The sequence below is a fragment of the Anser cygnoides genome, chromosome 27, assembly GCF_040182565.1.
Source record: "Anser cygnoides isolate HZ-2024a breed goose chromosome 27, Taihu_goose_T2T_genome, whole genome shotgun sequence".
In the NCBI taxonomy this organism is placed as follows: Eukaryota; Metazoa; Chordata; class Aves; order Anseriformes; family Anatidae; genus Anser; species Anser cygnoides.
In genome coordinates, this window is record NC_089899.1 from 3,518,200 (window position 1) to 3,546,195 (window position 27,996).

General features: G+C 41.6%; 2 protein-coding genes across 6 annotated transcripts; both read left to right on the forward strand.

Annotated features, from left to right (window-relative positions):
• Window positions 1-1,894: 1,894 nt before the first annotated feature.
• Window positions 1,895-14,468, forward strand: LOC136787020 (myelin expression factor 2-like). The gene is made up of 3 exons (XM_066984006.1): window positions 1,895-2,417; window positions 5,706-5,875; window positions 14,392-14,468. The coding sequence occupies exons 1-3, from the start codon at window positions 1,936-1,938 to the stop codon at window positions 14,454-14,456; spliced, it is 717 nt and encodes a 238-aa protein (XP_066840107.1). The 5' UTR covers window positions 1,895-1,935; the 3' UTR covers window positions 14,457-14,468.
• A 607-nt stretch (window positions 14,469-15,075) lies between these two features.
• Window positions 15,076-27,551, forward strand: HNRNPM (heterogeneous nuclear ribonucleoprotein M). 5 transcript variants are annotated; one of them, XM_013195239.3, is made up of 13 exons: window positions 15,076-15,279; window positions 15,365-15,458; window positions 17,702-17,896; window positions 18,879-19,032; window positions 19,890-19,939; window positions 20,350-20,410; window positions 22,648-22,749; window positions 23,337-23,381; window positions 23,777-23,851; window positions 24,333-24,431; window positions 25,042-25,823; window positions 26,093-26,144; window positions 27,115-27,551. In XM_013195239.3, the coding sequence occupies exons 2-13, from the start codon at window positions 15,381-15,383 to the stop codon at window positions 27,276-27,278; spliced, it is 1,857 nt and encodes a 618-aa protein (XP_013050693.1). In that variant the 5' UTR covers window positions 15,076-15,279; window positions 15,365-15,380; the 3' UTR covers window positions 27,279-27,551. The 5 variants fall into 5 exon arrangements, with proteins under 5 accessions (XP_013050693.1, XP_066840103.1, XP_066840104.1 ...); XM_066984002.1 differs by lacking the exon at window positions 24,333-24,431; XM_066984003.1 differs by lacking the exon at window positions 22,648-22,749.
• Window positions 27,552-27,996: the final 445 nt, after the last annotated feature.

Consider the following 27,996-nt stretch of genomic DNA (forward strand, 5'->3'; position numbering starts at 1 on the left):
TCTTCTCCTCCAATTGCTTGGAGACGGCATCCAGAACGAGCTGTGCCAACGCCTTTCCAGGGACAGAGGTGAGACTGACTGGCCTGGAGTTTCCTGGATCCTCCTTCTTGCCCTTCTTGAAGATCGGAGTGACATTGTTTATCATCCAGTCTTCAGGCACCTCTCCTGTTCTCCAGTCTTCCTTTTACTGTTTACATACTTAAAAAAAAACCTTGTTATTATCCTTTATCTCCTTTGCAAGCTTCATCTCCAGGTGGGTTTTAGCCTTCCTCGTCATGTCCGTGCAGGCCCTGACAACACTCCTATACTCCTCCCAAGGGGACAGGCCCTTTTTCCACATTTCCTAGACCTTCCTCTTCCTTCTGATCTTGTTGGTGAGCACCTTGCTCATCCATGCAGGTCTCCTGCCCCCATTTCCTGATTTCCTGCTCTTAGGGATGCTCCAATGAGCTTGGAAGAAGTGCTGTTTAAATGTTGCCCAGCTCTCACAAGCACCCTCACCTTCTAGCAATCTACCCCATGAGATACCCCCAAGTAGGTCCCTGAAGAGGTCAAAGTTGGATCTCCGAAAGTCCAGGGCAGCAATCCTACTTTTTGCCTTACTTCTTCCACCAAGTTCCATCTTGAACTCCACCATCTCGTGGTCGCTGCACCCCAAGCTGCCCCCAACCTTCACATCCCTAACAAGCCCAACCCTGTTGGTAAGAACGAGGTCCAGAAGCACCCCCCACCTCGTCAGCTCCTCAAATACGAGATGATTTTGTTCCCCAAATACATACACTGTTCTCAGGAGCTCTGTCTGTTAACATGCCAACAGTATTGGTTTTTATTGCCCAGGAGATCCTTCATAGCTATGAAGCTTAGCTTCAACAGCTTAGTCCAACATTGCAGACCCATTATTAGCAACAGATGAAGCTGTATTGTGAGCAATACTCATGTGCTACGAGTTATATAAGTTATATATAATAATAAGAGTTATATATAACTCTCTTAGTATTGAGTATTATAACTCTTATTATATATAATATATAATATATAATATAATAATATAATAAGAGTTATAATAACACTGAGAGTGCAAGGGAACACAGCGCTGGTGAACCATGAGCGGGGGCTGGGCCACATGCCTTGGCCTGTGGTGGTCCTCATGCTGCCATCTCAGGTTCCCAACGTCAGAAGGGATGCAGGTTTCTCCCCTGCCAAGTGAGGAAATGTTTCCTGGTGCTGACATTACCTCCTGCGCTTGTTCCCACTGCCTCTTGCCCTGTCCCTAGGCACCACTGCTAAGAGCTCGTCTCTGTCTTCTTCGCGCCCGCCCTTGAGGGATTTTACGAGGAGAGGCTGAGGGAGCTGGGGCTCTTTAGCTTGGAGGAGACTGAGGGGTGACCTTATTATTTATAAATATGTGAAAGGTGGGCGTCAGGAGGACGGAGCCAGGCCCTTCTCGGTGACACCCAATGACAGGATAAGGGGCGATGGGTGCAAGCTGCTTAAATATGAGATAACTTTTTTTACGGTGAGGAGCCATGACGGAGCGCTGGGACAGGCTGCCCAGGGGGGTTGTGGGGTCTCCTTCTCTGGAGATATTCAAGAGATACCTGGAGATATCTCTGGAGATATTCGAGGCCCGTCTGGATGCGTTCCTGTGTGACCTGATTTAGATAATCCCTGCTCCGGCAGGGGGACTGGACCCGATGATTTCTCAAGGTCCCTTCTAACCCCTAAAATCCGTGACGGTGTGATTTACGTGTACGAACGAGACCCCCCCCCCCCCCCCCGCGCCGCCTCGGGTCTCGGTTAGGGGCGGAGGGCGCAAGGGCTTCACCGCCCGCCCGCCCGCCGCGCTCGGCAACACCCCCGCTCCTCACAGCCCGCACTGAGCCTGCCCAGCCCAGAGGCGGCCCTGAGGGAGGGGCCGTGCAGCGGGACGGCGCCATGCGCTGTTTGCCGGGCGACGCGGCCCACCAGGCCAGAGCCGGCCCCGGCTGGAGCCGCCCTCGCGGTTCCGGCCGCGGTCGGGGCTCGCAGAGCGGCAACGGCCCCGCGGGGCCCGGCGGGATCCCGGCAACGGCCCCTCAGGGCCCGGGCCCGGCCCCACAGCTGGGCCCGCGCGGGCAGCGGCGCCGTGCGCAGGCGCGGGCGGACGGCGCGGGGCCGGGAGCGGCCCCCCCGCTCGGCGGCCCTCCCGGCATGCCCCGCGCGCGGGCGGCAGGGCGGGCTCTCGTCACACAAAGGCTCGGCGCTGGCAAAATGGCGGCGGCGGCGGCGGTAGCGGCGGCGGCGGGCGGCGAGGGCACCGCTAACAAAATGGAGGAGCCGCCCGCGGCGGCGGCGGCGGCGGCGGCGGCGCAGACGGCGGCGGCGGCCCCGCCACCGCCCAACGGGGCGGGGAGTGCTGGGGACGCGCCCGCGAAGAGGTAACGGGGGGGTGGGGGGGGGCTGTGGGGCCGCGCGCGCGCGGTTGGGCCTGACGGGGCCTGGGCCTGGCGTGGTGCGGGCTGAGGGCCCGCCGGGCACGGGCCCTGCCCTTGTCCCTGTCCCCGTGGCCGTTGTTGATTTCCCTTCGTGTCCCAAGGGACACGGCCCGGGCCTGCCGGCCGCACGGGCTGCCCTCTGCGGCCCTGAGCCGAGCAGGCCGTCAGGGAGCTCCCGAGGCCTGGACGCGGAAGGAGTCGGGATCTCGATCTGGGGCATCGAGATTTTTGTTTATTACGCTTAGGCCCAGCAGAAACGTTTCCTCAGGAAATGTAAATGTTCCCATAAGAGCGTAGGTAGTGCCGGCGGGATGGGTTTTGGAGCTCTGAACTGCTTTTTCTAACTGTTCTGTCAGCGGCTGGTATGCTGTAATAGGCAGTCATCGTTCATACTGCTGCGATATCTGGAGCAAAGCGTGCCTCTGTCTTATCCGTGGTGACTTACCAGGGAAGTTAGTTAGGAAGACATCTGAGTTTGGTGCCTTGAGAGCAAGAGATAACTTGGAAGTGACTCCAGACCCTAAGTAAAGGTCATATGTTGGATATAAGTACAACATTACAGAAATGTAAATAATAATAATTTCTGAGGATTATGGTTATCAGTCTGTAAATAGGAAGTTCATAAGCAGAAAAAGTTTGAACTGCGTGTTACTTTCACATGTGGACACTAACCTAATTTTGAGAAGTTTCATAGTTAGCAAAACTTTTTTTTTTTAATGCCAAGTAAGGACTGCATTTTTCCAGTTAATTCTTGTCCCCAGGCCTGAAATCTTATGCAGATGAGAATCAGGATTTTTAACCCTGTGTTCTGGGAGTAATCTGTTAGACTTTTGGTCATATTTGTTTACCTGATGTGCCTGAGTTGTGCTACGCAGTTGGGCATCAGTCAGGTTCCCAGCTGCTGAAGGCTGTTACACCGTGCTGCAAATCTGCAGCCTGACCAAGAGTTGGGAGATAAGAAAAAACTGCAGCCAGAAGTATGTTAGTTGAGGCTAGAGAAGGGTCTTCAGATCATCTTCCTCCCTCATGTTGGGTGTTTGATATTTGGAGGATATTCCTGTCTTGTCTTGGATTCTGGTTACAGCTCAAAGCTTGCCGTAGTTTGACTGTAGCAGTGCCTAGGTAGTATTGTTACAGGAATTGCTCTTAGATGAGGCTTTCTGTAGCTTTGAAGTGTTTCAGCTTGGAACCCAAGGAAAATCAAGGTAGATAAAATATCTTATGAAAGTAACTACTTGAATGCATTTTTTTTTCTGGACGTCTTGCCTTTGCCACGGGGGTGTTATTTTTCTGTATTTCTTGCGTTAGCCTTGTTGTAAATGGATCACAGTTATTCACAGTTGTTCCTTATTGGGATGGGAATTTCACTCCCATTTTTTAATTCCCTAAATTTAATTTATTTCACTCCCATTTACTGTGGGAATTTCGTCTCCCATTTTTTAACTTAGCAATGCCTGCAGGCATGGCGTATTTATGGAGAGGATGTGGGGAACTCACTTCTTCCTGCTGTCCAGAACTGCCTTTAAATGCTCAGTTGTTCTTGTACTTGGCAACCACAGTGATTTCTGTGGCCACGTGCCTGCTTGTTCTCCTCCTTTTAGTGTGTTGGAGGATGCCCACGGATGGAGTTGTTGTCTGACGTCCTGCAAAAGAGAAACATTGCAGCCAGCGTAGTTTCCTTGATATTTCTTTAGACCTAGCTGGATTTTGTCACACTGAATGTGATAAGGAATAATTTCTAGACTAATGTTTGTCTTTAATAGCAGGTACGGTGGCTTGCCTGAATTCTTTACAGGTATATGAAAGCTTGACGTGTGATAATCTGCTCTGGGAGCTTTAAACGTAGAGTTGCAAAGATCTCTGCATCGTACCCCTTGACTTTGAAGCAAGTTACACAGCAGTTCTACCTATGGATAGCTTGAACAGCTCTCGTTTGAGGAATAGCTGTAGAAAACTGGTGCATTATGTGTAGGTTATAACAGAAATGCTGAACTTTGTGTTATTTCTTCAGCAAAACAGAAGCTCGAGTGTTAAAAGAATTGTCCTGTCATGATCTGCTTTTGGATTTTTAATTTCTTGATTACTCAAGATTTTTTTTTGAAAGCACAAAGAAGGGAAAGCCTAAAATTTCCTTTTTTGATTAAATACAGTAAACGACTAAAGAACATTTTTCATTATAGACCTCTCTTCCAACATACTAGTTATGTGCAGAACCTGGATCTCCTTTGTTGTCTAAGTGGTACATGATGGCCATAACTAAGGTCAAATACTGTTAGCAGTTATGGCTGCATTTGTAAAGTACAATATTTGTGGCTGGAAAAGCGTGGGTTGCCTTGTAGTAAAAATGAGGAACCCACTCAAATATCAAAATATCACACTCGATAGGCATCTGCATTTTTTTTTTCCCCTGCAGGCTGTTGTATCTGCTCAGTGATTTAATTTCGTTATTTTTGTTTGTATATTTGTATACAGTTTATTTTTATTTATATAGTTTATATATTTATATACAGTTTATTTTATTTGAATACTGCTGTTCAGTGGCATTTGTCTTGTTAACTCATAGTGGTGTAGGCTGGTTGAAAAATAGGCATCACTTTGCATTCTTTAATTATGATCTTCTGGAGCTTGTGTTCTGAAATAGGTAAAAACTATTCAATGTGTTTGTTGAAAGGCACAGAGACTTTGAATTTGTGTTGCCCAAAAATGGTATTAATTGGGGGGGGGGGAAGGGTGTAAAAAGAGTGTCACTGACGTGAGTGCTTAGATACAGGATCACTTCGCTGAAATTCTTGTAGTGCAAGAATACAAATGTGGTAGGTCAAAGCATTATTGGTCTTAAAGGTGTTGAAGTATAGTATGTAAAGGATGAAATAGGGCGTGTCTGGTCTGGAGCATCACAAGGAGATGAAATTAGGCCTGCTTGGCTTTGAAGAGATTTAGCCTCTGAAACCAGAAGCTTTGGTTATGTTGTATAAATAACGTGGGAGAAAATAGTGGGTCTTAGGGATGGATATAAGTTGTCTGCTGTTAGGAACTCTTTGTTGCAATGCCATTTGTAGCACTAATACTATGAGTACCACCTTGTCTTCTTATTACTGTTTTGCAAATGAATAGATGAAAGTTTGTGAGTTTTGATTTGTCTTGGGAACGCAAGAAGTTATGTTCCAAGAGGTGATACGACACTAATCAAATGCCAGAGTAGTTAATGTGTCCAATTATCTCTGTTTGCAGTGAAGGTGAGCGACCAACTCAAAGTGAAAAAAGAAAAGAGAAGAGCGTCAAAAGAGGAGGACATCGCTTTGAGCCGTATGCTAACCCTGCTAGAAGATACCGAGCTTTTATTACAAATATTCCATTTGACGTCAAGTGGCAGTCTCTGAAAGACCTGGTCAAAGAGAAAGGTAATGTACAACCAGGGCTGACCAAGCGATGTCTGTCATCTTACTCGTAGCTGACTTGGTAAGCTTAACAGTTGAAGTTCTGGGTGCACGTAGTGACAACAAGTTTTGCAGAAGGTCTCGAAGCCTTTTTTGGTGTTGCACAATACCGTTCTCTGGCAACCTTCCAGACGGATAGTTCCTTTGTAGGCACGTTGGCGTATTTTTAATAGTGCTTCGTCAGAGATTAAAACGAGCATTTGTCTTATGGGTGGAAAAATAAAAAAGAAAAACGAGGCTTTTATCAGATCTTAGCCTTGACATGAGCAAAACTTTCTGAAGTATTTTAATGTCTGTAGGGTTATAAAGGTAGTCATATAATGTCAATCTGGTGTATGTATATGTAGCTGTTTTTCTAATCTTCGTAGTGATTTGTGCTTAGGTAAAGATCCATACTGCAATTGGATAGCAGTAAAAATGTATTTAAGGGTGACCTGCAAAGAAGAAAAACCAGGTTTGTGCTTTAGTACAAGCAACATGGGTAGGGCTTTGGAAATCAAGTTCATGATGTTTTCCTCCATCCCTACTTGTATTTAACTTACACTTGTAAATGGGAACCTTCTTAGTTTGTTGACCTTAGCACCTTCATCTCTTCAAGAAGATGAAGAAATTGAGCTGATTACTCTCAGGTGGTGACGAGTCTAAATGCATCTTCTTGGCTCACTTGATATTATTTCTTTAAGTTGATGCCCAGCCTACAAGTTTTCAACTCAGTTTGGAAGTGCAGTGGAGTGGCAAGAAAATACTTGGCTTCTCCATCATTAAAATGTCTCAAAACCTGTTAGGCCTAAGTAGTACGAGCACTGCTCTTGTGGGTCACTTCTAAAATACATACCATCAGACATACGTGTCTTGGATAACAGTGATCGATGTTCACTTGTGTTTGAACTTGGTAAGGAACGGTGGTTAGTGACTTCACAAGTTGTGGCCTAATGAATCGGGAAACAAATAAAATTTCCAAAATGGTTTTACATCTGTCTGTGGAGGCAAAATGGAGCTGCTTAGTCTGCGTAGTGAACTTCAGGATTATAAGCCCTGGCAAACTTCCATAATTAGAGGCTGTGAAACGTTGATGCTTGAGATGCAACGATGGTTTCTTGTAATCTGAAGAACTGCAGTCTTAAGACTGCTTTAACAGGCCCTAATTATGCATGGTCCCCTGTCCTAAGCTGTGTTTGCACTTAGCTACACGAGATGCATTGGTTAATAGGAGTATCTGTATGTGTAGATGTCTAATTTTAAGTGCTGTGTTGAATTCCGTTCCAAGTGTCTTGTGGTTTCTCTCCAGTTCACGTGGATGGAAAAGTCCGATGTGAGATTGTTTCCTGCCTTGCTGTTCAGCTGCTCATTCCAGCAGATAATCCTAGGGGAACATTGAAACCTCTTCAGTCTGTCTGCAGGGCTTGTCTACGTATTGAGAAGCATTGTTCTTGGTTTTTGGGACTGCTTGTTAAAACATAACAGTTTAGATTTGCTGCGTAGTTGTGATTCATTCTAATTAGTCCCAGACTTCTACCAAATTGGTGCTCTTGTGCTGTGCTTGAACTTGCTGAATCGGTGCTTTTTGATACAAGGCATAGTAGTTCCAAGAACCAGGAATGCGGCTGTGGAAAAACCTAAACGTGAGAATTCTTGGTTTGTAAGCGTAAGAATTACAGGCCAAACGTTCAAGGCTTTGAGAGCATGTGAAATGGATCTGTACGCAAAGGGTAAACGTAGGTGATTCATGACTATTGCATTGCTTGGCAGTCATAAAGACGGAAGCTGTTAGCAGCAATGGCATAGCAGGTTACCGAACGTAGGAGGAGTTCACCTCTGTCGGCTCTTTTGTGTCAGTAAGTATGGGTTAGGAGACATTAGCTTTGAGGTCTCATATTTCTGCAACTTGGTTTTTTCAGATGCGTACATCTGAAATCTGCTAAAGGTGACATCTCTCAAGAGTAATGCCTTGGTTTAGTCATTTCAGTGAATTTGTTGGTGAAAGTCAATTACAGGTGTGCAGTATAACACAGTTATTAACAAAATAAAAAAATGTTCTTGTTTGAAACTCCCTTGTATTGGCTGACAAACACAAGGTTCTACTAAACTGAGGTAATCAGCATTGATAACTGGTAATTGGTAAGTGGCTTCAGGAGAAGAATGAGGCAGCAGTTCTGCGTGGAATTGGAATCTAATGGTAAACATAACGTGATTGAGTGCTAAATGCTGGTCTTAATCTGTCCTCCCCAAAACGGCTCTGTTTTGGGGAGCAAAATGGTAATGCTTGGTGGCAGCTGGTATACATAATGTGATACTATGTAATTAAAAAAAAAAAAAGGAGTTTGAGATATTTATGGATTCTTTTAGGAAATAGAGAACTTTGTATCTTAAACCTTTTCCCTGACAAGAGTAGCAAGGTGGCATACAACACAAGGAGAAATGTTAGCTGTAGGATCTGTTTTGTTGCAAAGCTAGGAGTAGTTACAGTTATGGGGGCAGTTGTCACATCAGATACAAAGATTTCAGGACATGCTAGGGACTACTTGTATTATGTAGCATGGTTTTAACCTCATACTTACTTACTACTTTAACTTGTAGCATGGTTTTAACCTCATACTTAAAGCATAAACGTGGTATCTGACAGGCATGCTTACCCCTTCATATCAGAATCTGAACGTGTGAACAGATACGAGGAAAAAACCAAAGCTGTTCCCAGCTTAAACTTGCTATGAAAAGCAACCACCAAACTTCATGTGTGGTGCCTTCTTTCTCCATCTTGAGTAATTGTTAGAGTCTTTGTGACCTTTTGAAGATGTAACTCGTGCCCTCTTGTTACTGGACTTGAACACAGGTACTGTTGAGCTCTTCTGGCAGTTTGGTTCGGACAGCTGTTGCTCTGGTACCTGAACACAGCTCTTCCTGGAAGGCCGCCCAGGTTTCAGTGCTAAAGAAGATTCTGTTGCAGCGTGCTTTCACGCTGAACTTCTTGGTGGGCAAAGAGAAAAGGATGACTTAGTCAATGTAGAAGTGCTGATTTATCTGACTTTCTTCCTGCCCTTACTTTCAGTAGGTGTGCTAATGAGTTCTAAACAGGACCGTACCTTGGTACAGAATGGTTCCTTTTCCTAGCAAGAAAGTTACTTAAAATTGGATCTTCCTCAGTCTTTCAGCCTCTTCCCCACTTGTACATTTCCTGCCATTCTCATTCTTCATCATTAGGTACCACAACCAGCTCTGTGCAAGATAGTTAAACTTAAAGCTGTAGCTTACTACTACTAACACTTGCCTGTTTCTCTTTCTGTGAAATGAACAGGATTTCACTGAATGTCAAAATATCTTAGATGAGGATCATGCTGTTCTCTCTGCATTTCACAGCCGGATGGTAGTGGCAATTTAATTTATTTCACGGATAAAGTCCATATTAAAAACCTTACAGATAAGTAGTCAGCAGGTAGTTGGCTTGAATGAAGCTAAAGGAAGTCTATAATTACCTTTCTTCTGCTGGGAAATAAGGAGTGTTCCTTATCTATGGGAGGTGATCTGCTGGGTTCCTTTTCCGTGTATTAGGGTACTCACGTGACTTTTTACAGAGAGCAGAAAAGTGGCTTTTACTCTTCAGTCTGTTCTTTGCAGTTCAAAGCTATAGTCAAATGCAACTAGAGTAATTTATCTGCAGAAGAATTCCCACAGAGTTATCTTAATGTGAACTGTAATGACTTGACTGAAACTTGGTGCCAAGCTTTTCATTGTGGCAAGTGGTACGTTGGTGTGATGTCCTGCTACCCTCAATAAGGGGTTGGTATTCAGCTCCTTTCATGTTCTAGCACAGCATCTCAGTTGTACCTTTGTTATCTGAAGATGTTTCAGCTTGATTCACTTTTTGATTGAAGCAGGAAGCTTTCTGCAGTGAGAAGTCAACTGCAGTAAGTTAACTATTTGGCATTTTAATCACTTGTAGTTTTTAAGATCTCTTTCATTGTTGAAAAGAATTGACTGCTTTCAAATGTCAAAACTTGACAGTATTCTTCAGGTGGATGTGAGAACACTGAAGTATCTTTTTTAATGTATTTACATGTATGGTGACTGCAGATAGCAAGGTTTGATAATACAAATGTGTAGTGGGACTTTACAGCAGGACATGTGGAGTGTTTTTAAAAAAAATAAAAAGAACAAGTAGCCAAGAGCTGCAGTGACTGCAAGCTTTTAATTTCTATTTTCTCTTTTTGCATAATTTTTGCCATTTAGGACCGTGCAGTCATTAACTTGTGTACCTAATTGCCAGAGTTAGGTTGTGAGCACTAATATTGAAATCTGGTGTTTGAGTACAGAGCTTCACTGAAATGTCTTGAGAAGCCATCAGTGGAGGTCAGTAACTTATAATAGGACTTTCAAATGTAAATGTTGCGTGTGTTTTCTTAAGTAAATCCTGCATTTCTGCTGTTGCTGTTAAATTTAATGGAAATTTTACCATCTTGGAAAATCTACATAATTTTTATGAAGAGCAGAAATTGTACTTGATGTTCTTGAGCTGACTGCCACCTTGCAGCAGCTTTGTGCAAGATGTGGTACAGTCAGCTTCCTAGTAAGATAGACTGAGGAGTTTTCAGTATCACTTAAATGCTAACAATATCTTAAGCAAGTATCTTAAACTTTAACTGGACTATCTACACTGAAAGCTTTAATACTAATAGACTTTGAAACGCGGTGGTGGGATCTGAGTGTATCTTTGTGTTGCTTTCATTGTTCTAACCATCTTTTCCAGGTGGTCCTTCAGTGGATTCAGTGAGCTTTGCACTTCGTCTGTTCTTCCAGGGCTCTTTAAGAACCAAAATTACCCATCCTTGTTTTTCTGGTCTCTTTCATGCAAGAGTGGAACTACAGGAGAAATACCGTGTTTCCTCTTCGGGAAGATTGTTTTTCTTCTCCCCTTTTGCACAGACAGCGTAAAAAGCTGTAGTTACAGTCTGCTCTCTTCCCTGCCCACCCTGGAGCTTTTCAGTGGTTGCCAGTCATGAGATCTAAGCACTGTACCCGAAGGAGTAACTGGCCAATTCCAAATTGTCTTATGTTGAAGGCATTAGACTTCTGATGGCATGGTCTTCGTTCATGAATCATTCACTTTGCAGTTTTTTCTAAAAATGATGGAAATCCAGGTAGTCTTGGTGATGTCTTGAGTGGCTACTTTCTCCTTAGTTTTGACCCTGTGAGACAAAGAAACTACCATTTTATAGAGCGTTTACCACTTCTTCACTTTCTGTGCTCCTCCTGTTGCCGAGACTTTTGTCTTTGGACCTTTCAGAGAGAATCATATTGCCCAACTTCATAATCTTCAAAGTTGATGTCTACATCTGAGTTTGTTATCCTAGGTACTTCGCGGATACCTCTGTAGGGCTTGGTGAATCCATTTGAGCCATGCCTTGAGTTACCATGTACTTATGTGAGCTTCCTGAACAATACAGGAGAAAATCTGAATGCTGGCAGACTAACCTTGTCTGAACACGTAAATTTTCCATGCAGGTAAACTTCTGCATGGAAACTTGAGGAAATGTGACTGGTGTGAAATAGCACTTAGTCTTAAGTAACGATAGACATTCTTTTAGTTTGTATTTCTAGTTACTGTATTGATTGCTGCTTCAGTCTTTTGTTTTAGGAAACAAAAGGTTTCTGAGCTTTCTCAAATGTGAGGTTTAAAGAAGTCTGCTCTACCTTCAGTCTTAAAGACACCAATGGGGAACATATTCCTTAATCACATTTGCATTAACTTAGAGCTATTGGCTCAAAGATTCTGCAAATTTTATCTGCCCTTGGAGGCTGATCTGGTAACTATAGAATCAGAGAATGGTTGGAAGGGACCTTGAACATCATCTAGTTCCAACCCCCACTGAATCAGCTTGTCCAAAGCCCATCCAGCCTGGCCTTTAACACTCCCCTGCTTTCCTGCAGCCCCGTTTAGGTATCGAGAGGGCCACTCTAAGGTCTCCCCAGAGCCTTCTCTTCTCCAGGCTGAACAACCCCAACTCCCTCAGCCTGTCTTTGAAGGAGAGGTGCTCCAGGCCCTTGATCATCTTGGTGGCCCTCCTCTGGACTCGTTCTAATATGTCGCTGTCCTTCTTGTGCTCCAGGTGGGGTCTCATGAGAGCAGAGGGAGAGAATTGCCTCCCTTGCCCTTCTGATCATGATTCTTTTGATGCAGCCGAGGATACAGTTGGCTTTCTGGGCTGCAAGCTCACACTGCTGGCTCGTGGTTAGTTTTTCATTAATTAGCAGCCCCAAATGCTTCTCAGTAAGGCTGCTCCCAGCCTGTTCATGTTTGGAATTGACCTGACCCAGCTGCAGCACCTTGCACTTGGCCTCGTTGGACTTTGTGAAGTTTGTACAGGTCAGCCTCTCAAGCCTGCCAAGGTCCATCTGGAGGGGAAAAACTTAGGCTGTGGTTTTTTTATTTATTTATTTTTCGAAAGTTAAGTAGTCTTCTCTTGTGCTAGCAGAAGGAAAATCTTCTTACATGTTTTTCAGGTGAAAAGTTTATTTTTATTGTAGTTTTGTAATCTGGACTTGTCTTGGATACTGATCTTCTACGCTATTTGTGTCATCCCCCCCTCCCTTTGGTGTGCTTTTAGGCTATATAGGAAATTCAGATGCCTTTTTAAAGGAAAACAGCTCTTTCAAGATCCGTTTTGTTTTTAATACAGGTGTCTCTAAGGCTCGAATGTGAAGTATCGAGCAAAATTGACAAACTTTTAGTGATACACCATTGCCTCTGTAGTAGACTCCAGGAAATCTTGTTGTTCAGAGGTCAAATTAGCATATGTTAAATTGTATTTAATATATTATGCTCAAGCTTGGTAAACTTTTTTTGGGAAGTGTTTGTGTGCATTTTAAGAGATGTAGCTGGTTTTGATTAATGGTTGGGAGAGGAGAGCCCTCAGTTCAGAGCCTAAATAATGTTATTAGGAGAAATGAGTTACGGATCTATAACCTGTAATCTCTGGGGTCTCTGAAATGGAGTGGCTTTTGTATCGTAGGGAATCTGAGAATTTGTTGTTCTCGATAAAAGTTTTGGTTGGACTCTGGCTGCTGCTGTTGAGATGGATGGCTTCAGAATGACCTGGTAACGCTGAATATGGGCCCCATGTACCACCAAGCATGATGCTGGGATGCCTGTTTACAGTGCAGTCCCTTTCACTGCAATTCCATGGATACACAATCTCATAGTGCTCAGGTTGTAGGTGGTAATTAAACACTCTAATCTCTCCTGGCCCTTTCAAAGGGATTTGTTAGCCTCTACTAGTCTTGAACACTTCGTATCCTCATGGAAGCATGAATGGATGTCACTGCTTATTCTGCCAAGCTAACTACTCTCTGGCTGGAATGCTGATATTGCTTAATTATTTTCAAAATCAGAAATGGAGAGGGGGAAAAAAATGTAATTTCATTAAGCATTCCTTTTCTTCCAGCTTCTAGAAAAAATGTGGGATGTTCACTTTGGATAATGACACTAGGTGTCCGATAAATGACCAGTCCTGTGGGAGGTGAGGCTGAGCACTCCTCTCTGTCCCTTGCAAAGGTAGACCATCGAATGCAAGCTTCTAGATCCTTGCTTAGAGTATGCTATCAGAATTTAGGTTTGGTGGTTGTTTCCCATGAAGACTGCTTTCTTTTCATCTTTCAGATAGTATAACTTGGAGCCCTAGCTTAAACTTAAAAAGAAGAACTTATAAAACCAGAAAAAAAAGTATTAAAAGAAAAAGTTTTTCAGTTATTCTGAATAAATTCTGTATGCCAGTCCCTTCAAAGGCAGCAGCCATTTTGGTAGTCGTGTTCCAGAGGTACTTGATATGGTTATGTGGTCAGTTAAGGAAAAAAGCAATCCTAGTCTTGTGAGGAAAGGTGCAAATATAGTTTCCTAGTGCACTTTGCCTTTTGCTGTAGGCTCTTGTCTTGAGGGCGAATATGACAGAGTTAAACACTAACTTAAAAAATACCGAACCTAAAAATGGACTTAAATTTTGCTGTGACATAAAGGCTGAACTGCTGAAATAAAAAGTAGGCAGTGAGTGGTCTCTTGGTCTGTTGGGTCAGTCTGGTCCCCTTTTGGGACGTTTACCAGAGGAAAAATCCTGAGAAATGCAAGCAACTGTTTGAGTTCTGGACTGTGGAGACAAGATCGTGTGCTATGTGAAGTGAAGGAAACTTGTTCTTGCAGACTTCCCCCTGGATTTGGATTGCCTCAAGTAACGAGTGAGCACTAAAGGTCGAGGAAATTGGTATTGTGGAAGTAGCTGGCTTTTGAAGTGGAGGAAAATCAAGAACATGTTCAAGTCTTAAAATGTTACTGCATACCTGTAATTGTCCAGTTTTGTGGTTTAGAGAACATGGAGTGTTTCTGGGCTTTCTTATAAGGCAGAGGCTCCATACACGGTTGTTGATTGTTCTAAATTCCCATTGTTTTCTTGGCTTTTCTCCCTTGGTATATGTGTCGTCTGGAATCTGATTTGTAGTTGGTGAGGTAACATACGTGGAGCTCTTAATGGACGCTGAAGGAAAGTCAAGGGTAAGTGTTTGAGAGAATTTCTTCTGTGGATTTTCTACATGACAAATGTAACTGTATGGTGGCGTGGAGCGAAAGGAAGTCAGGAAGGTAGAGAAGTGTGTATGCTTAGTGGCTATAACAGGATTGCTTAAAAGCTTCTTTGGGGCTGGGGAGGCGGGGGGCTGGGGACTTGTAAGAGCAGCGTTAGGGTGGTCTTCCACTGTGCTCAGGTGGCGTTGGCTGTTTGAAGTACCCATGGACACTAGCAGTACGTATAGTGGTACGGAAGGTTAACTTGTGTTTCGGAAAACGTTACCGTAGTGGTTTGCTGAATTTGTAAGGCCAGTGTGCAAAAGCAGGTTCTGGAAACTATACTTCCCGTGCCAGTAAACAGAAGTTAATTTCCAAGTTAAACGTATATTGCCTTTATAGGTATAAGTCAATTAGTCCAGTGAAAGTATCTTGCAGGGAAAAAATACACAGTAGGAGTTCACTTAACTGTACTGAAGGGTATGGATTTAGGGTGAGAGAATATGGCGAGGATTTGTCTGTATGACAGGGAAGAACAGTTGATGTGGAGTGTATGGTATTTTTCTTGGAGATCCTGGACTTAGTTCTGCTTGTTACAACTTCAGAAACTACAGTTTAACCCTGTTATTGTATAAGAAATTATATCTTATGGAATTCAAGTAATGAAGGCTTTATTGGGTAAGATTACATTTATTTTTGCCCCTAGGGTTAACTAATGTGATTTGACTTTTTTTTTTTAAAGTGTTTTGTGCTTTTACTTACTTTATTTTTTTCTTCCCTCCTCTGCTTGTTACTCGCCTCTGAAATCAAATCATCAGGGATGCGCGTAAGTTCACTTATGAATTCATAGCAAGAAATAAGGAAACTCTTAAGATACGAGCAGTGTTCTTAGATGTCTTGTATCTTCACAGTGTTGTTGAATTCAAGATGGAAGAAAGCATGAAAAAGGCTGCAGAGGTTTTGAACAAGCATAGTCTTGGTGGAAGACCATTGAAAGTGAAAGAAGTAAGACTTGCATCTGTTCTTTTAGTATCTTGGATTTAAGGTGAAGGGGATATCTCTTAGTCAAGCTTTATGGCTGACTCATTTGCAGATAAGAATATTTGATGAAGTAGAACTCTTCAAATAGAATTTAACAAGACACATGGCTTTCTTTATTACCAGCACCTATTGCCAAACTTGAGTTTGAACTCGGTTGTCAAGACTAAGCTTGACTTAAAGAATAGGTGCTACTGGTAGCAATGCAGAACGTGGATAAAGCAAGTGTTTGGCTCTAACTGCGGGTGTACTTCTTTATGATTCGATAAACCTGCATAAGTATTTTGTTCTTGACTGACTCTTTTCCCATTTAATTCTGCACCATAATGAATGTATTTTACAAACAATTCCATAGAATAAGATGGTTTCTGAAATACTTTGAAGTTTTATTTCCGTTCTAATGGCTTTTCTGTTGTCAATCACTGTAACACGCTCAACTGTACCGTGAGTTACTCCTTATCTATTGACAAGTTTAAAGCTTTATCCCAATATTTGGGAACTGTAGCTGCATCAAAGGTCCAATTAAAAATCAAGAGAGACTTCCTTCAGAGTTATCGGTGATGCTTGGCCTTATGGTATGCAAGCCATATTTTTGGCTAAGCAAGCTTTGTGTTCTGCTGTGCCTGCCCCACCTCCCAGTGGTTGGGGAAAAGATATCTGCATGAGTATAAGATGGGAAGCGCGTGCACAAGGTCCACTCCTAGCAGCCTGCATTCTGAGGAGCACTTGAGGAGAAGAATGGAGAGAGCAAGTGGCAGCACTTCTTGGAACTGGCAGATTTAAAAAGTAATAAATTCTGGGAGCAGTAGTCTGCTTCTCACTGCAAGCTATCTCCTGGCACTGTTGACCTCTTGTGCCCTTTAAAGGAAGCGAGAGGTGAAATGGAAGGCTCAAAGAACAGTTCCATCTGGAAGTTATCAGGCACTGACTTTTCTGAGGGGCTTTTGGAAGAAAGTGGGCCGTGTGTGGATCTGTGTTGCTGTTAATGGCATACCGTTAGAACTGGAAATCAGGTTGTGCCCTTGGTATCAGTCCTTGAAAAGAAGTGGTTGTGAATTGACCAAGTCTTCACAAAACAACTGCCATACGTGAATATTTCCGCTTGTATGGTATAGACAGAACAGAAATTTATAGTTGAAATCAGCAAAGAAGCATGTTTTTATTTTTAAGGGGTTCAGCACCATTTATCCCATGTGCTGCAGTCTGCATCTGTGGGAGGAGTTAAGTTCTTGCAGATGACCATTAGAACTAGTTTTGCCAACTGCCTGGTACATACCTCTCCGTGTTGGCTGTCTCATTGCTGAGAAATACAAAAGCCTTCATGTGATTGACCAAAAAAAAATAGCTTTCACATGATTAATCCTATCGTTTCTCCTGTTTTCAGGAACATACTACTTTTTTTGCCTTAAAATTCAGATGAAGACTAAAATTCATGTAAATATCTTTTAACACTTCTGTGTTCCTGACTAATTAATTCTATTTTGATGTTTCACTTTCTTCAGCAGTCTTGTGATACTTGTACATTTTGCTCACTGAATACAGTGTGACAGTTCCAACTTAAGTGACACAAGTTTACCATGTGTTATGAAGGTACTTGTCTTCACTTGCAGTATGAAGCGAAGCTATGATAGCTTTATCTCCTTGCTGGAAGTCTTCATCCTATACTTCATATTTTCTAACATACCCTAAAATCATGAGGTTTGGTAGTAATACAGTGATACTTTAGAAGTTTTTTTTCAGTTTGGAAACCTGGTGTGAGTGGGGGAAAAAGAGCTGTCCAAACCACTCTTTGTGAACTTTTACACACTGTATCTTGTCTTGTAAGGAAGTCTAACTGCAAGATAAATGAGTTGTACTGTTTTGAGGATGCCAAAGTTAATCGGTGTTTGTCTTCTAAGGCCTCCTCAGTACTGTTCTGTCTTTAGAACAAATGCGGCTGTGGGGTTTATTTTTGGTATTAAATAATAGATACACACCTGCAGAATCAGGGGGAAATGTATGGATAGGAGTAACTTGCTAACTTGAAGTGTGCTGGTGCATTGATTTGAAAATTTAAAAAATAATAATTAAAAAAACAAAGGAAGTTGGCTGAAGGTCTATAGGGACCTTGTATAAATGAATATCCCCTTTGACTTTTGGCCTTGCCACTAAATCCTCATACATTCGTTGGAATACAGATGAACTTAATATGTTGTTTGTGTTTTTTTTAGGATCCTGATGGCGAGCATGCCAGGAGAGCAATGCAGAAAGTCATGGCAGCTGGTGGAATGGGTATTGGTCCGGGCCCAGGTGGCCCTGGAATGCTCAATATCCCACCTAGTATACTCAACAATCCCAACATACCCAATGAGATCATCCATGCCTTACAGGCAGGGAGACTTGGAAGCACTGTCTTTGTTGCAAATGTAAGCGTTGTGTGGTCTCTGAACAGGGTCTAAACTGAGTAGAATCTAATGAATTAGAGGAAAAGCTGTAGACTTCCAGCTCTAGTATTCTGTGACTAGTCTTGTTCTCTTCAGTTGGAACACCTGCTGAGTGGGGGAAGTTTTCACTCTAATGTATGAACAAAAAATGAGAACTTCCCCTTGAAAGGTATGCCCTGTTGTGGATATAGTATAAAAACAAACATTTCAGTATGCACATACAGCAAGAATAGGACTAGTTTTCAAATCCTAAAACTGATCTTGATGTGGAGAAAATGTCTTGTTTGAAGGAGGGGCAGTGGGAATGTATTTAAGCAAGTTCAGTGGTGAGACATCAAGCTAGGTAAGAATCTAGAGAATATGAAATTGTAGAAGGTCCGAGGGGTTTGTTCAGCTTTAAAGGAAGAAGGTGAAAGGGATAATTGATTGTTGTCTCCAGCACCCTGACTCACATGATACAGAGAAGACGGAACCAGACTGTTTGCAGTGGACGTCAGTTGGAAGATGGGCAATACCATTTAAATACTAGAATTATTTTTCTTTACTTTGAGACAGGTGAAATAAGGGAGTGACTGCCAAAAGACTGTACGCGCTTAAGTGTTCAGAGCTGAGCTGGACATAGCCCTGAACAACCTGAACTAATTATACTTGTTCTCAGCAATAAATTAATGACCTTCAGAAGTTCCTTTCCAGCCTAAATTATTCTGCGATTCTCTTTGCTAGTGAAGTTGTAAGGTTAATTTGTATCCTATATACCACAGTGCTTGATAACTTGTATTTTTGAATGAAGCTAAAAACAATGCATTTAGCATTCTCTAGCATTCTGTTATTTAAATTTTATCCCATCTCTGTGAAGATGATTACTTCTCAGGATTGCAGATACCAGGAAAGGAAACTGATGAACACTGAAGATATTCTTTGGATGGGAAGCTTTCTCATACTTCTAATATTACTTATCTTCCAGCTGGATTACAAGGTTGGGTGGAAGAAACTGAAAGAAGTATTCAGCATGGCTGGTGTTGTGGTTCGGGCAGACATCTTAGAAGATAAAGATGGCAAGAGTCGTGGGATCGGCACTGTCACTTTTGAGCAAGCTATAGAGGCTGTTCAGGCTATATGTATCCTTGAAGAATATTACTGGTAAATAGTAGACAGGTTTGGCACTCCATCCTGCACTAACTTCCATGAGTTCGCAAATAACTGTTAAGAAAAGCAGAATGAAAATAAAAGTTGTAGTATTAAAACTGAGGATATTGCCTTATTTTGCTAAGTGAAGCCATTGCAGTGTAGGGAAACCGAAAAGGAGAAAAAATATCTTGAAATAATTATTTTTGTTTGCTCAAAATCATTAACAAATAGATGTAGAGCATCTAGGCCAAATAGTAAATTTTGTCTGTCAGATCTAGTATTGAATTAAAATGCAATTTCTAAGAAAAGATTTGTCTTAAATGCTGTAATGGAGGTAAAGGAGGAGTGAGACAGATCCATCTGCGGTGTAAGCAGGCTTGATCTGGTGTGTTTCTCTGTCAGCCATATTACACTGCAAGCTGTGCTTTGCTACCTAACAGTCTACCCACACAAACACAAAATTGCAGTGTGGATACTGTTACGTGCTCGATCTCTCAACTTGGGTCTATGGTGTGGAAGGAGGGAAGTGTTTAAACACCTTGGCTGGTTTTGAGACATTTTAAGTGGTATCTTAATGTCTTTAATATGAATCAGAAGACTCTTTGTAACTCATGTTTTAATTTTGAAAACAGAAACTTTTGGAATATGCAGTAATTAGGTTTGGAAGCTTTTCAGTTTTGGAGAAAGCAAAACAGTATTTGATAACCTGTGAATTACAGTATAAGAAGCTACCTGGAGTCTTGTGGTTTTCTGATAAGGTTTTTATATTCCGCATCAGATAGTATTTGGAGTTTTAAGACTTTTTGTGGTTCCAGTGCTTGAAAGATGATCCTTAATGAAATGAAAGCAATGTTTAATGGGCAGCTGCTGTTTGACAGACCAATGCATGTAAAAATGGTAAGTACATTCAGATTCTTACTACTTTTTGAACTGATAATGTGCTCCTGACTTTTTTTTTGGATGATGTGTGGCTTCAAGGTTGGTGCGACCTTCCCAGGGCAAACAAAGGTAAATAGCATACCACGACAGAGAAGTACAGCCCTGCACTTCACATCTCACTTCTAACTCATGGGTTGAAATACTGGGGGAAACGAGTTCTGTTTAAAGGACTTGGCCTAATACCTAATGATGTCAACTTACACAGTTGTTGAAGGTTATTTCTAATTATTTTTCTAAAAGACAATCATAAATATAGTAAGGATTACTTTAGCTTTCTCTAATTACCTTTTTTTAAAAGGTAGAAAATCATTCTAGTAAGAAAGCAGGCTAGAGTCGTGTACAAACTTAATGTATCAAATTATTTTTAGGATGAACGAGCCTTTCCAAAAGGAGATTTCTTTCCTCCAGAGCGACCACAACAACTTCCTCGTAAGTCTCTGCTGTATGACTGAACATGTTATGTTTTTAACTTGTCTTCACAGCAACTTGAATGTTTGCAAAATGAGACTCAATTTGAAAACATTCTGCTCTCAGGTTTGCATTTAAAGAGATTTCCTGTATATTCCTGAATTACATTTATTACTGAGTTCATCTGCTGGCAAACAAAGCTGAGTTGTTAATAGTCCATAGGAAACTTGTGCTCAAGAGGTACTGCCTCTGTAGCCTGCCATATGTAGGAGGAACAGATGAATAAATAGAACACAACTAAAAACTATGAGCTGTTAAGATGTTTAGGCAACTTCTGCTACTCCCCATCTGCTCAAACCCAGCCCTAGTAAAGCTCAAGTTCAGCCTTCTGAAAACTGGGATTCAAATGGCCTTAATATCTAAGAGGGAAATAATAGATAAGTTTCAGTCTTGTTCTTTTTGGATACTTCCTTCAGCTCATAGCTCAAAGTTTGTCTTAAAAACAGTATCCCATTCGTCTTCTCAAAGCTTCCAAGTCTCTTGATCGTAAGTTGAAGGTCCTGATGCCTTCTAGAACTATTGTTAATAATAGGATTTAATGGAAATTTCATCAGTTTATAAAGAAGTGTGTGCACCCTTTTATGTACTGGTATTCTGGGTGTCTAATGGCTTTCCTTCAATTAAAAGGGCTGAGTTGAGGACTTCTTCCAGGTCTTCAGGTTTCTTAGGGGAATAAATATATAAATACTAGAAGGGAAGGTGCACAGAGGACAGAGCCAGGCTCTTTTTGTGTTGCCTAGTGCAAGGACAAGAGGCAAACTGAAATAAAAGGCTCCATCTAAACATATGGAAACATTTTTATTTTTTTTTACTGTGTGGGTCACTGAGTACTGGAGCAACAGGTTGCCCAGAGAGGTTATAGCGTCTCCATCCTTTGAGGTATTCAAAAGTTGTCTGTATGTGGTCCAGGGTAATGGGCTGTAGGTTACCCTGCTTGATGGGGGGGATCTGTGCCAGATTACCTCCAGAGGTCCCTTGTTACCTTGACCATTCGGTGATAAGATAATGAAAGTGTTGAGCAGGAGTAGGCTGGGTCAGAAAGGAGAATTAATGGTAAGGAAAAGCCCTACTGTCTTACAGCTGAAACTGTTCTAAAATATCTGTAATTCTGTTAATTCAGCCAGAATTTTTAAGAATGTTTTCTTAGTCATGGAAAGAAAACCTGCGTATGCTGCTAACTTGAATAATTCTCTATCAATCCATCCTTTAATTAGTCAATTTTCTGTGTACCTACCAGAACCTTGTTCAGCAGCCGTAGCATCCACAGGTTTTTTTTTTTGCTGCTGCCATGACTTTCTGTAACGGTATACCTCGTCAAGAGAAAATCACTGCTTTTTTTGTTTAATTATTGTTGTATGAAATGGAACAAATAATGATGGAAACGTATTTCTTGGCCTTTAAGTGGGGGGATGGGAGGGAGGAATGGTATCTTGTGGTGTTGTAAAACATAATTCAATGCTTCCTGAGATCATTATGTTGAAATGTAAACAAGGAAGTCTTATTCTCGTAAGGAAAGAATGCTATTAAGCTGTTTGATTCAAGTGCAAGCAGAGAACTTTTTCTTCCTGATCCACTCTGAGGAAAATGAGTTGTTTTTTTTTCTTATTTGACTGGGGAATCCTTTATTCACTTGGGTACAGGAAGAATCAAAATTGTGTCTGAGAATGATATACATTTTTCGTTTGCCTAGGAAAGAGGCTGGCTGTGTGCTCTGAATTCTATAGGTGGCTGTCATTAATAGGTGGAACCTTGCAGTTATTTAAATTATTAGCTGCAAGGGAACCTTGGCAAACATGAAAATAAGCCTTTTATCAATCAAAGGTAACATTGTGAAAAGGTTAGAAGTTCTTTATACTAAATTGCCCACTCTTTCCTCCTTAGATTGAGGAGTTGCACAAAATAAGCAGTGTTCTAGCCAGTTATTTTTCAGGAGTCAGCTTAAAACCAACCAAAAAAAATCGACTTTTCTCAGCAGTAAGATAAAACATAGATGATGAAGAAAATATTTGGGATTAATTTCCAGTCTACTTCAAGACACATCTACTCTAGATTTACACTTTCATGCATTAAGTACATACCCCAAAGTGGGAACACAGCAAGCTTTTTGGAGAATAGAAGTCAATTACTTAAGAATAAAACTTGCTGTTTTGTCAAATTATGGAAACAAGGCTTTTTTGATATCTGAATATTTTCTTCAGATGGTCTTGGTGGTATTGGCATGGGATTAGGACCTGGAGGTCAACCTATTGATGCAAATCATTTAAACAAAGGCATGGGAATGGGCAACATGGGACCTGGAGGTAAGAAGATTACTCCTATGCTTTGTTTCATGAGAGCTTTAAGCTGTATAGAAGGGTAGATAGCTTTGTTTGCCTACACAAAAAGTTGAAGTGTATTAGGAGTGTTAAAGCCAAATGAGTTTTTCTTGAGCTAAATCATGAGCTTGATAACAGAAACTTGAACCTAACCGACTGCTCCATTTTTATTTTTTACCATGGTAAGGGCACAGCTCTCATTTTCTGACTCTTGAGCATGAGCAGCAGACACTGCAAATATACATAAAACTTCTAAAACCATCTGTCACTCTTAACACTTGTTAGTGGGCTTGCAAATCTATGTTTAGGATATATTTAAATAGCAAAAAGTTTTAAAGAGCCACCTAAAAAGTAGCACACACTCAGCTTTCAGTTTGTAAATGCCTATGGTTTTTTCCACTTCCTGCTTTTATTTCTTGAGAAGGAATGTTGCAATCTACTTGAAGAGCTAGCAAATGTAAGCTTGCCAGTTCAGAGTGGATGTGCTGTATGATTTCTTTCTACAGCCAATCTAATGGCTGATGGTTTGTAGAATTACATCTGCTACATAAAGCTTTCTCTTTTATTTTGAGGAATGGGAATGGAAGGCATGGGCTTTGGAATGAATAAAATGGGAGGTAAGCTGTGTTTTCTGAAATGTATATAGCTTATTTTTTTTTTTTGAAAGTCATGTAAACTTAGCCATATATGCCTAGCAGGCATTTGTTTTCTTTGGAATTGTCACCAATTTAGTGATGACTTCTGTTTTTGAGTATTAGTAAAACTGCTGTAGATGTATGGGGAAGGGTTAAAACCTCAGAGAAAATATGACCAGTGGTTTGGTCATGAGACTTTTAAAACTTGGCCTTGATTTAGGAGATAAGTTGTGACCAAATTCTGATCACAGTTCGTGAATCTGTGGTACAGCGTTGTCTTGGTGCCTATGGAAATGATCTGAGAAAAAAGCTTATTTTGGTGAACTGTAGTGGTAAGTTGAAATGCTAAAGCGTCCCTGGAAAATCCTTTCTTTTAGGAATGGAAGGTCCGTTTGGTGGCATGGAAAACATTGGGCGCTTTCCGGCTGGAATGAACATGGGCAGAATGAGTGGTAGGCATTAGTTTTGTGTGTTTTTTTTGTTTGTTTTAATATTAAGCCTCTGAGTTCAACAGCAGTCCTTGGTCTCTGAAACTGTAGCACCGGAGACTGGTCTTATTCCTCTTCCCAGCTTTTATTGGAAAAAACTTAAGGCTTACATCTCATGCAGTGTCTGCAAGGCACTTACGGCCTCTAAGCTACAAAAAACAAGTAGTTCATAGAAGTTGCCTTCAAGGGCTGCTTTGGAAAGATAAACTGTGCTCTGACTGTATTCACCAAAAAGACTTCTCCAAAGTAAAGTGTCTTGTCCGTGTTGAGATGAGTCCTGGATTTTTGTTCTTGTTTTTCTGGGGGTTGTGTTTTGGTCTCAAAAAGACATAATAAAACGATCAGGAGGACATAATAAAAGTTTGCCTTGCTGTTAATCTTTAAAAACTATGCCTATAGTAAAATGTTGATACCCTGAAGAACATATCAGACTTAATCTTTACAGAGATGGATCGTGCCATGGGTGGAGGATTTGAGAGAGAATTTGGAAGAAGTGAAATGGGAATGTCTCGTAGTTTTGGAGACACCTTGGAGAGAGGAATAGGTCAGTATACGAAGCGAAGTACTTACACTACCTACTGGAAATACCTGAACTGCGCGTAAAAAACGTGCATGTTTGTTGTAACAAAACAGGCCATATTTTACACATAGCTCCTCTAACACTTTGATCAAACAGTAATTTCAGTTATTAACTTATTACTCTTGCTGCATAATCCCCAGGGTATTGTACAGGACAGCTAGCAGCTAAAATTATATTTAAAATACTACTTTCGCCACCTGAACTCCTGGCTTTTCATATGCATTCAAACTTCTCTCCTTGTTTGCACATCATTTTTTTGTTATTTTTTTCTTTGAAGCTTTTATTGTGCATATGGAACTTAAACTCTTTAGGAAGGGTTAAACTCTTGCACATGGACTAATGAGGTTACCAGCCCCTTAAAACGTTTTGTGTTCATGGTGATCTATGTAATCAACAGTGGTACTCGTTTTCCCATCTGAAATAACTCTGCTTCATATTCTGCAGCAGCACACACATTAGGTGGTCACTTTTTTTGAATAATGATGGTCTAAAGGATTTCAGTAGTGTATGCAACACAAGCACATGTTTGATTTTAGTCTGTGTTTGACTTGTTAAATTGTGTGTTCTGTTCCAGGTGGTGGAAATGCCAGCATTCCTGGGATTGAGAGGATGGCACCTGGCATTGATCGTATGGGCTCGGGAATGGAAAGGATACCCTCTGGGATGGGGCATGGGATGGAGAGAGTAGGGTCAGAAATAGACAGGATGGGTCTTGTTTTGGATCGCATGAGTTCCAATGTGGAACGGATCGGTTCTGGAATTGACCGAATGGCCCCTCTGGGCATAGATCACATGGCTCCTAACATTGAGAGGATGGGACCAGCTATTGAGAGAATGGGTTCTGGCATAGAAAGAATGGGCTCTGGAATAGGCTTCGGCATTGAGAGAATGGGCGCTGCCATTGAACGCGTTGGTACCGCTATGGATAGAATGGGATCAGGTGTAGAACGAATGGGGTCTGGCATGGATAGGATGGGTATAGGTATGGAGCGTATGGTCCCTGCTGGAATGGGAACTGGAATGGGTCAGGTCATAGAGAGGATGCCAGGTGGCTTGGATCGCATAGGTGCCAATCCTATGGAAAGAATAGGAATAGATCGTATGGGTGCTGCTAGCATGGAGAGAATGGGCTTGGAGCGCATTGGAGCCACTAATATGGAAAGAATGGGTCCTGCTATGGGACAAGGCATGGGAGCAGGCATAGATCGCATGGGACTTGCGATGGGAAGCAATTTTGAAAGACCGATGGATATGGAACGTGGAAACTTTGCAGGCAATTTTGCAGGCTCCCTTGGAGGAACTGGAGGACCTGCAGCTGGGGTGGCCAGAAAAGCCTGTCAGATATTTGTGAGAAATGTGAGTAGCCTTCATCCTATTGCACCGTGTTGATTTCTTTTGTGTTCTTTTGACTTTAGTTACAATATTTAATACTGCATGCTGACAAATGTGGGGTTGGGCAGGCCTTTGTGAGTTGAAGCCATTTTCTTAACAGGAGAAAAGCTTTCTGCGTATGAAAATGACGGTGCTGAACTATGGCTCCCCAGGATGGAGAACATGTTTTGAAGAGACGGAAGTACTGACAAGTCGTTTAACAGTTCCTCAGTAATTGTTCTTCTTTTTCACAGCTGCCTTTTGATTTTACATGGAAAATGCTGAAAGATAAATTTAATGAATGTGGTAAGTTGTTATATCACTGGCGATCTTTACTGAGAATTGAGTAGGACTTACAGAGCTAGGAATTACCTTTATGTCCCTGACACTACTACCTTAACTAAAATTTCACTCAGACTTGGGGAAATATTAGATATTCATGTTGACAAGTGGTTTGGGGATGTTTACCATCCTGCTATGCCGGCAAGCGTCCTACAGTATTGAGACGAAATAAATGTTTTGACTGTCTAGTTGATAACCCAGTCAACGCGTGCTCCTTCTCAGCTCAGATCTCAAGGGCTGGATTTATTATGTGGATAGCCTCTCTGTAGTTACACAGAGACAGGAACAGAGATATGGAAGTCCAGGATGAATGACGAGATTCATTTCCTACAGCAAAAAGCTGAGAACTACTGAAAAGCACTGGCAAGATGCTTTATTTTGAAGTGAACGTATTTGGGAAAACTGTCCTTAAAAGAACCTTAAATTAGTAATAGCAATAATCAAAGAAAAATGAAGAAATTGGGGAGCTAAAAGAATTCCTGAATCAGCTGCATATTGTTAGGTGTATTTATGTCCAGCTCATGAGACATTTGACCTTTTGAAAAGCTAGTCCCATGTGGATTTCTTGCTTGCTACAGTGACCAATTTCCAATATTATGCTGTGGAATAAGCTGACTTTCTAGAGGACCAATTAGCATAATTCATTAGAGCTTTCTGCTGCTTTGAGAACCATCATGCTCTTTAAGAGACTTTATGAGCATGCTTTTCTTTTCAGAGGCTTAGATAAGCTACTGATGGTTGAGGTAGGCTGTTCAGCTTCTGGGGGACTTTTCATGGCAGTGGTCACTGATAAAATTGTCCTAGAGCTTTAAGTTTCAAAGTAATGGTAGTTTCTAAAGGTATGCTTTCTGTGGCTTAAGGTAGAGAACTTTAGATCAATACAATTGTGTGGTATGTACTAGATTAAACAAGAACCTTTCTTTTTCTTTTGAAGGTCATGTGCTGTATGCTGATATCAAGATGGAAAATGGGAAGTCTAAGGGATGTGGTGTGGTTAGATTTGAGTCCCCAGAAGTAGCTGAGAGAGCCTGCCGTATGATGAATGGGATACAGCTTCGCGGGAGGGAGATTGACGTGCGAATTGATAGAAATGCTTAAGTAGTTGCTTTTTTAACACTGATACCAGATTTTCGAATTTGTATTTTTTCTTGTTAACCATTTTAATTTGACTGGATGTAAAGGTGTTTAAAACAGTTCAATTGCTTTCTGGAGTAATTTTAATTACTTTTTTAACAAATGGATTTCCATTTTACTGTTTTTGCATTGAAACTGCAATGTGCACAATCTTTTTTTTTTGTAGTTGTGGCATCTTGTTGACATTACAGATGTAAACAGTATGACTTTGATAATAAATGCAAGTTAAAGATTTCAGTCATTGCATCTGTTACTGGCAGCACATCCCTATGCTTGCAAAAATATCTGTAAACTGAGTACAGTAAACTAGAATTTTTATTCTCTTGTGAAGTGTCAAGAAAGTGTACCTTTGGGTTGTCAGGTCATGACAGTATGAATTAGACTTTAAAACGATGCACTTGAACATTCATGCTAGTACTCGAATGTCTTTAGCCTATCGATTTCCTGTGTTCAGACCTGGTCGGTAAACTACTCTTATCAGCCCCAGTACTTTTGCTAGCTTGATCTCTCTCCAGTGGCAATGCTGATTCAAAAAATAAAATACCCTGCACCTTCAGTTTTCAGTGCCATTCTGAAGGCCTGAACTAAAGAGGGATTTAAAAACCCCATGCTTTTTTTCTAGCGGGGGCTTCAGTGGGGCCAGGTGTGTCAGTCCCAGTTGGGAGCAAGGACCAGTATGTGA

What these genes read in the sequence shown, in the direction of transcription:
- LOC136787020 (XM_066984006.1), top strand. Translation starts at nt 1,936, where the DNA reads ATGCGCTGTTTGCCGGGCGACGCGGCCCACCAGGCCAGAGCCGGCCCC. An exon ending in GGGGACGCGCCCGCGAAGAG is followed by an intron (nt 2,418 to 5,705) that starts GTAACGGGGGGG and finishes CTCTGTTTGCAG; the next exon opens with TGAAGGTGAGCGACCAACTC. An exon ending in AGACCTGGTCAAAGAGAAAG is followed by an intron (nt 5,876 to 14,391) that starts GTAATGTACAAC and finishes TCTGATTTGTAG; the next exon opens with TTGGTGAGGTAACATACGTG.
- HNRNPM (XM_013195239.3), top strand. Translation starts at nt 15,381, where the DNA reads ATGGAAGAAAGCATGAAAAAGGCTGCAGAGGTTTTGAACAAGCATAGT. An exon ending in GCACTGTCTTTGTTGCAAAT is followed by an intron (nt 17,897 to 18,878) that starts GTAAGCGTTGTG and finishes CTTATCTTCCAG; the next exon opens with CTGGATTACAAGGTTGGGTG. An exon ending in CACCTTGGAGAGAGGAATAG is followed by an intron (nt 24,432 to 25,041) that starts GTCAGTATACGA and finishes GTTCTGTTCCAG; the next exon opens with GTGGTGGAAATGCCAGCATT.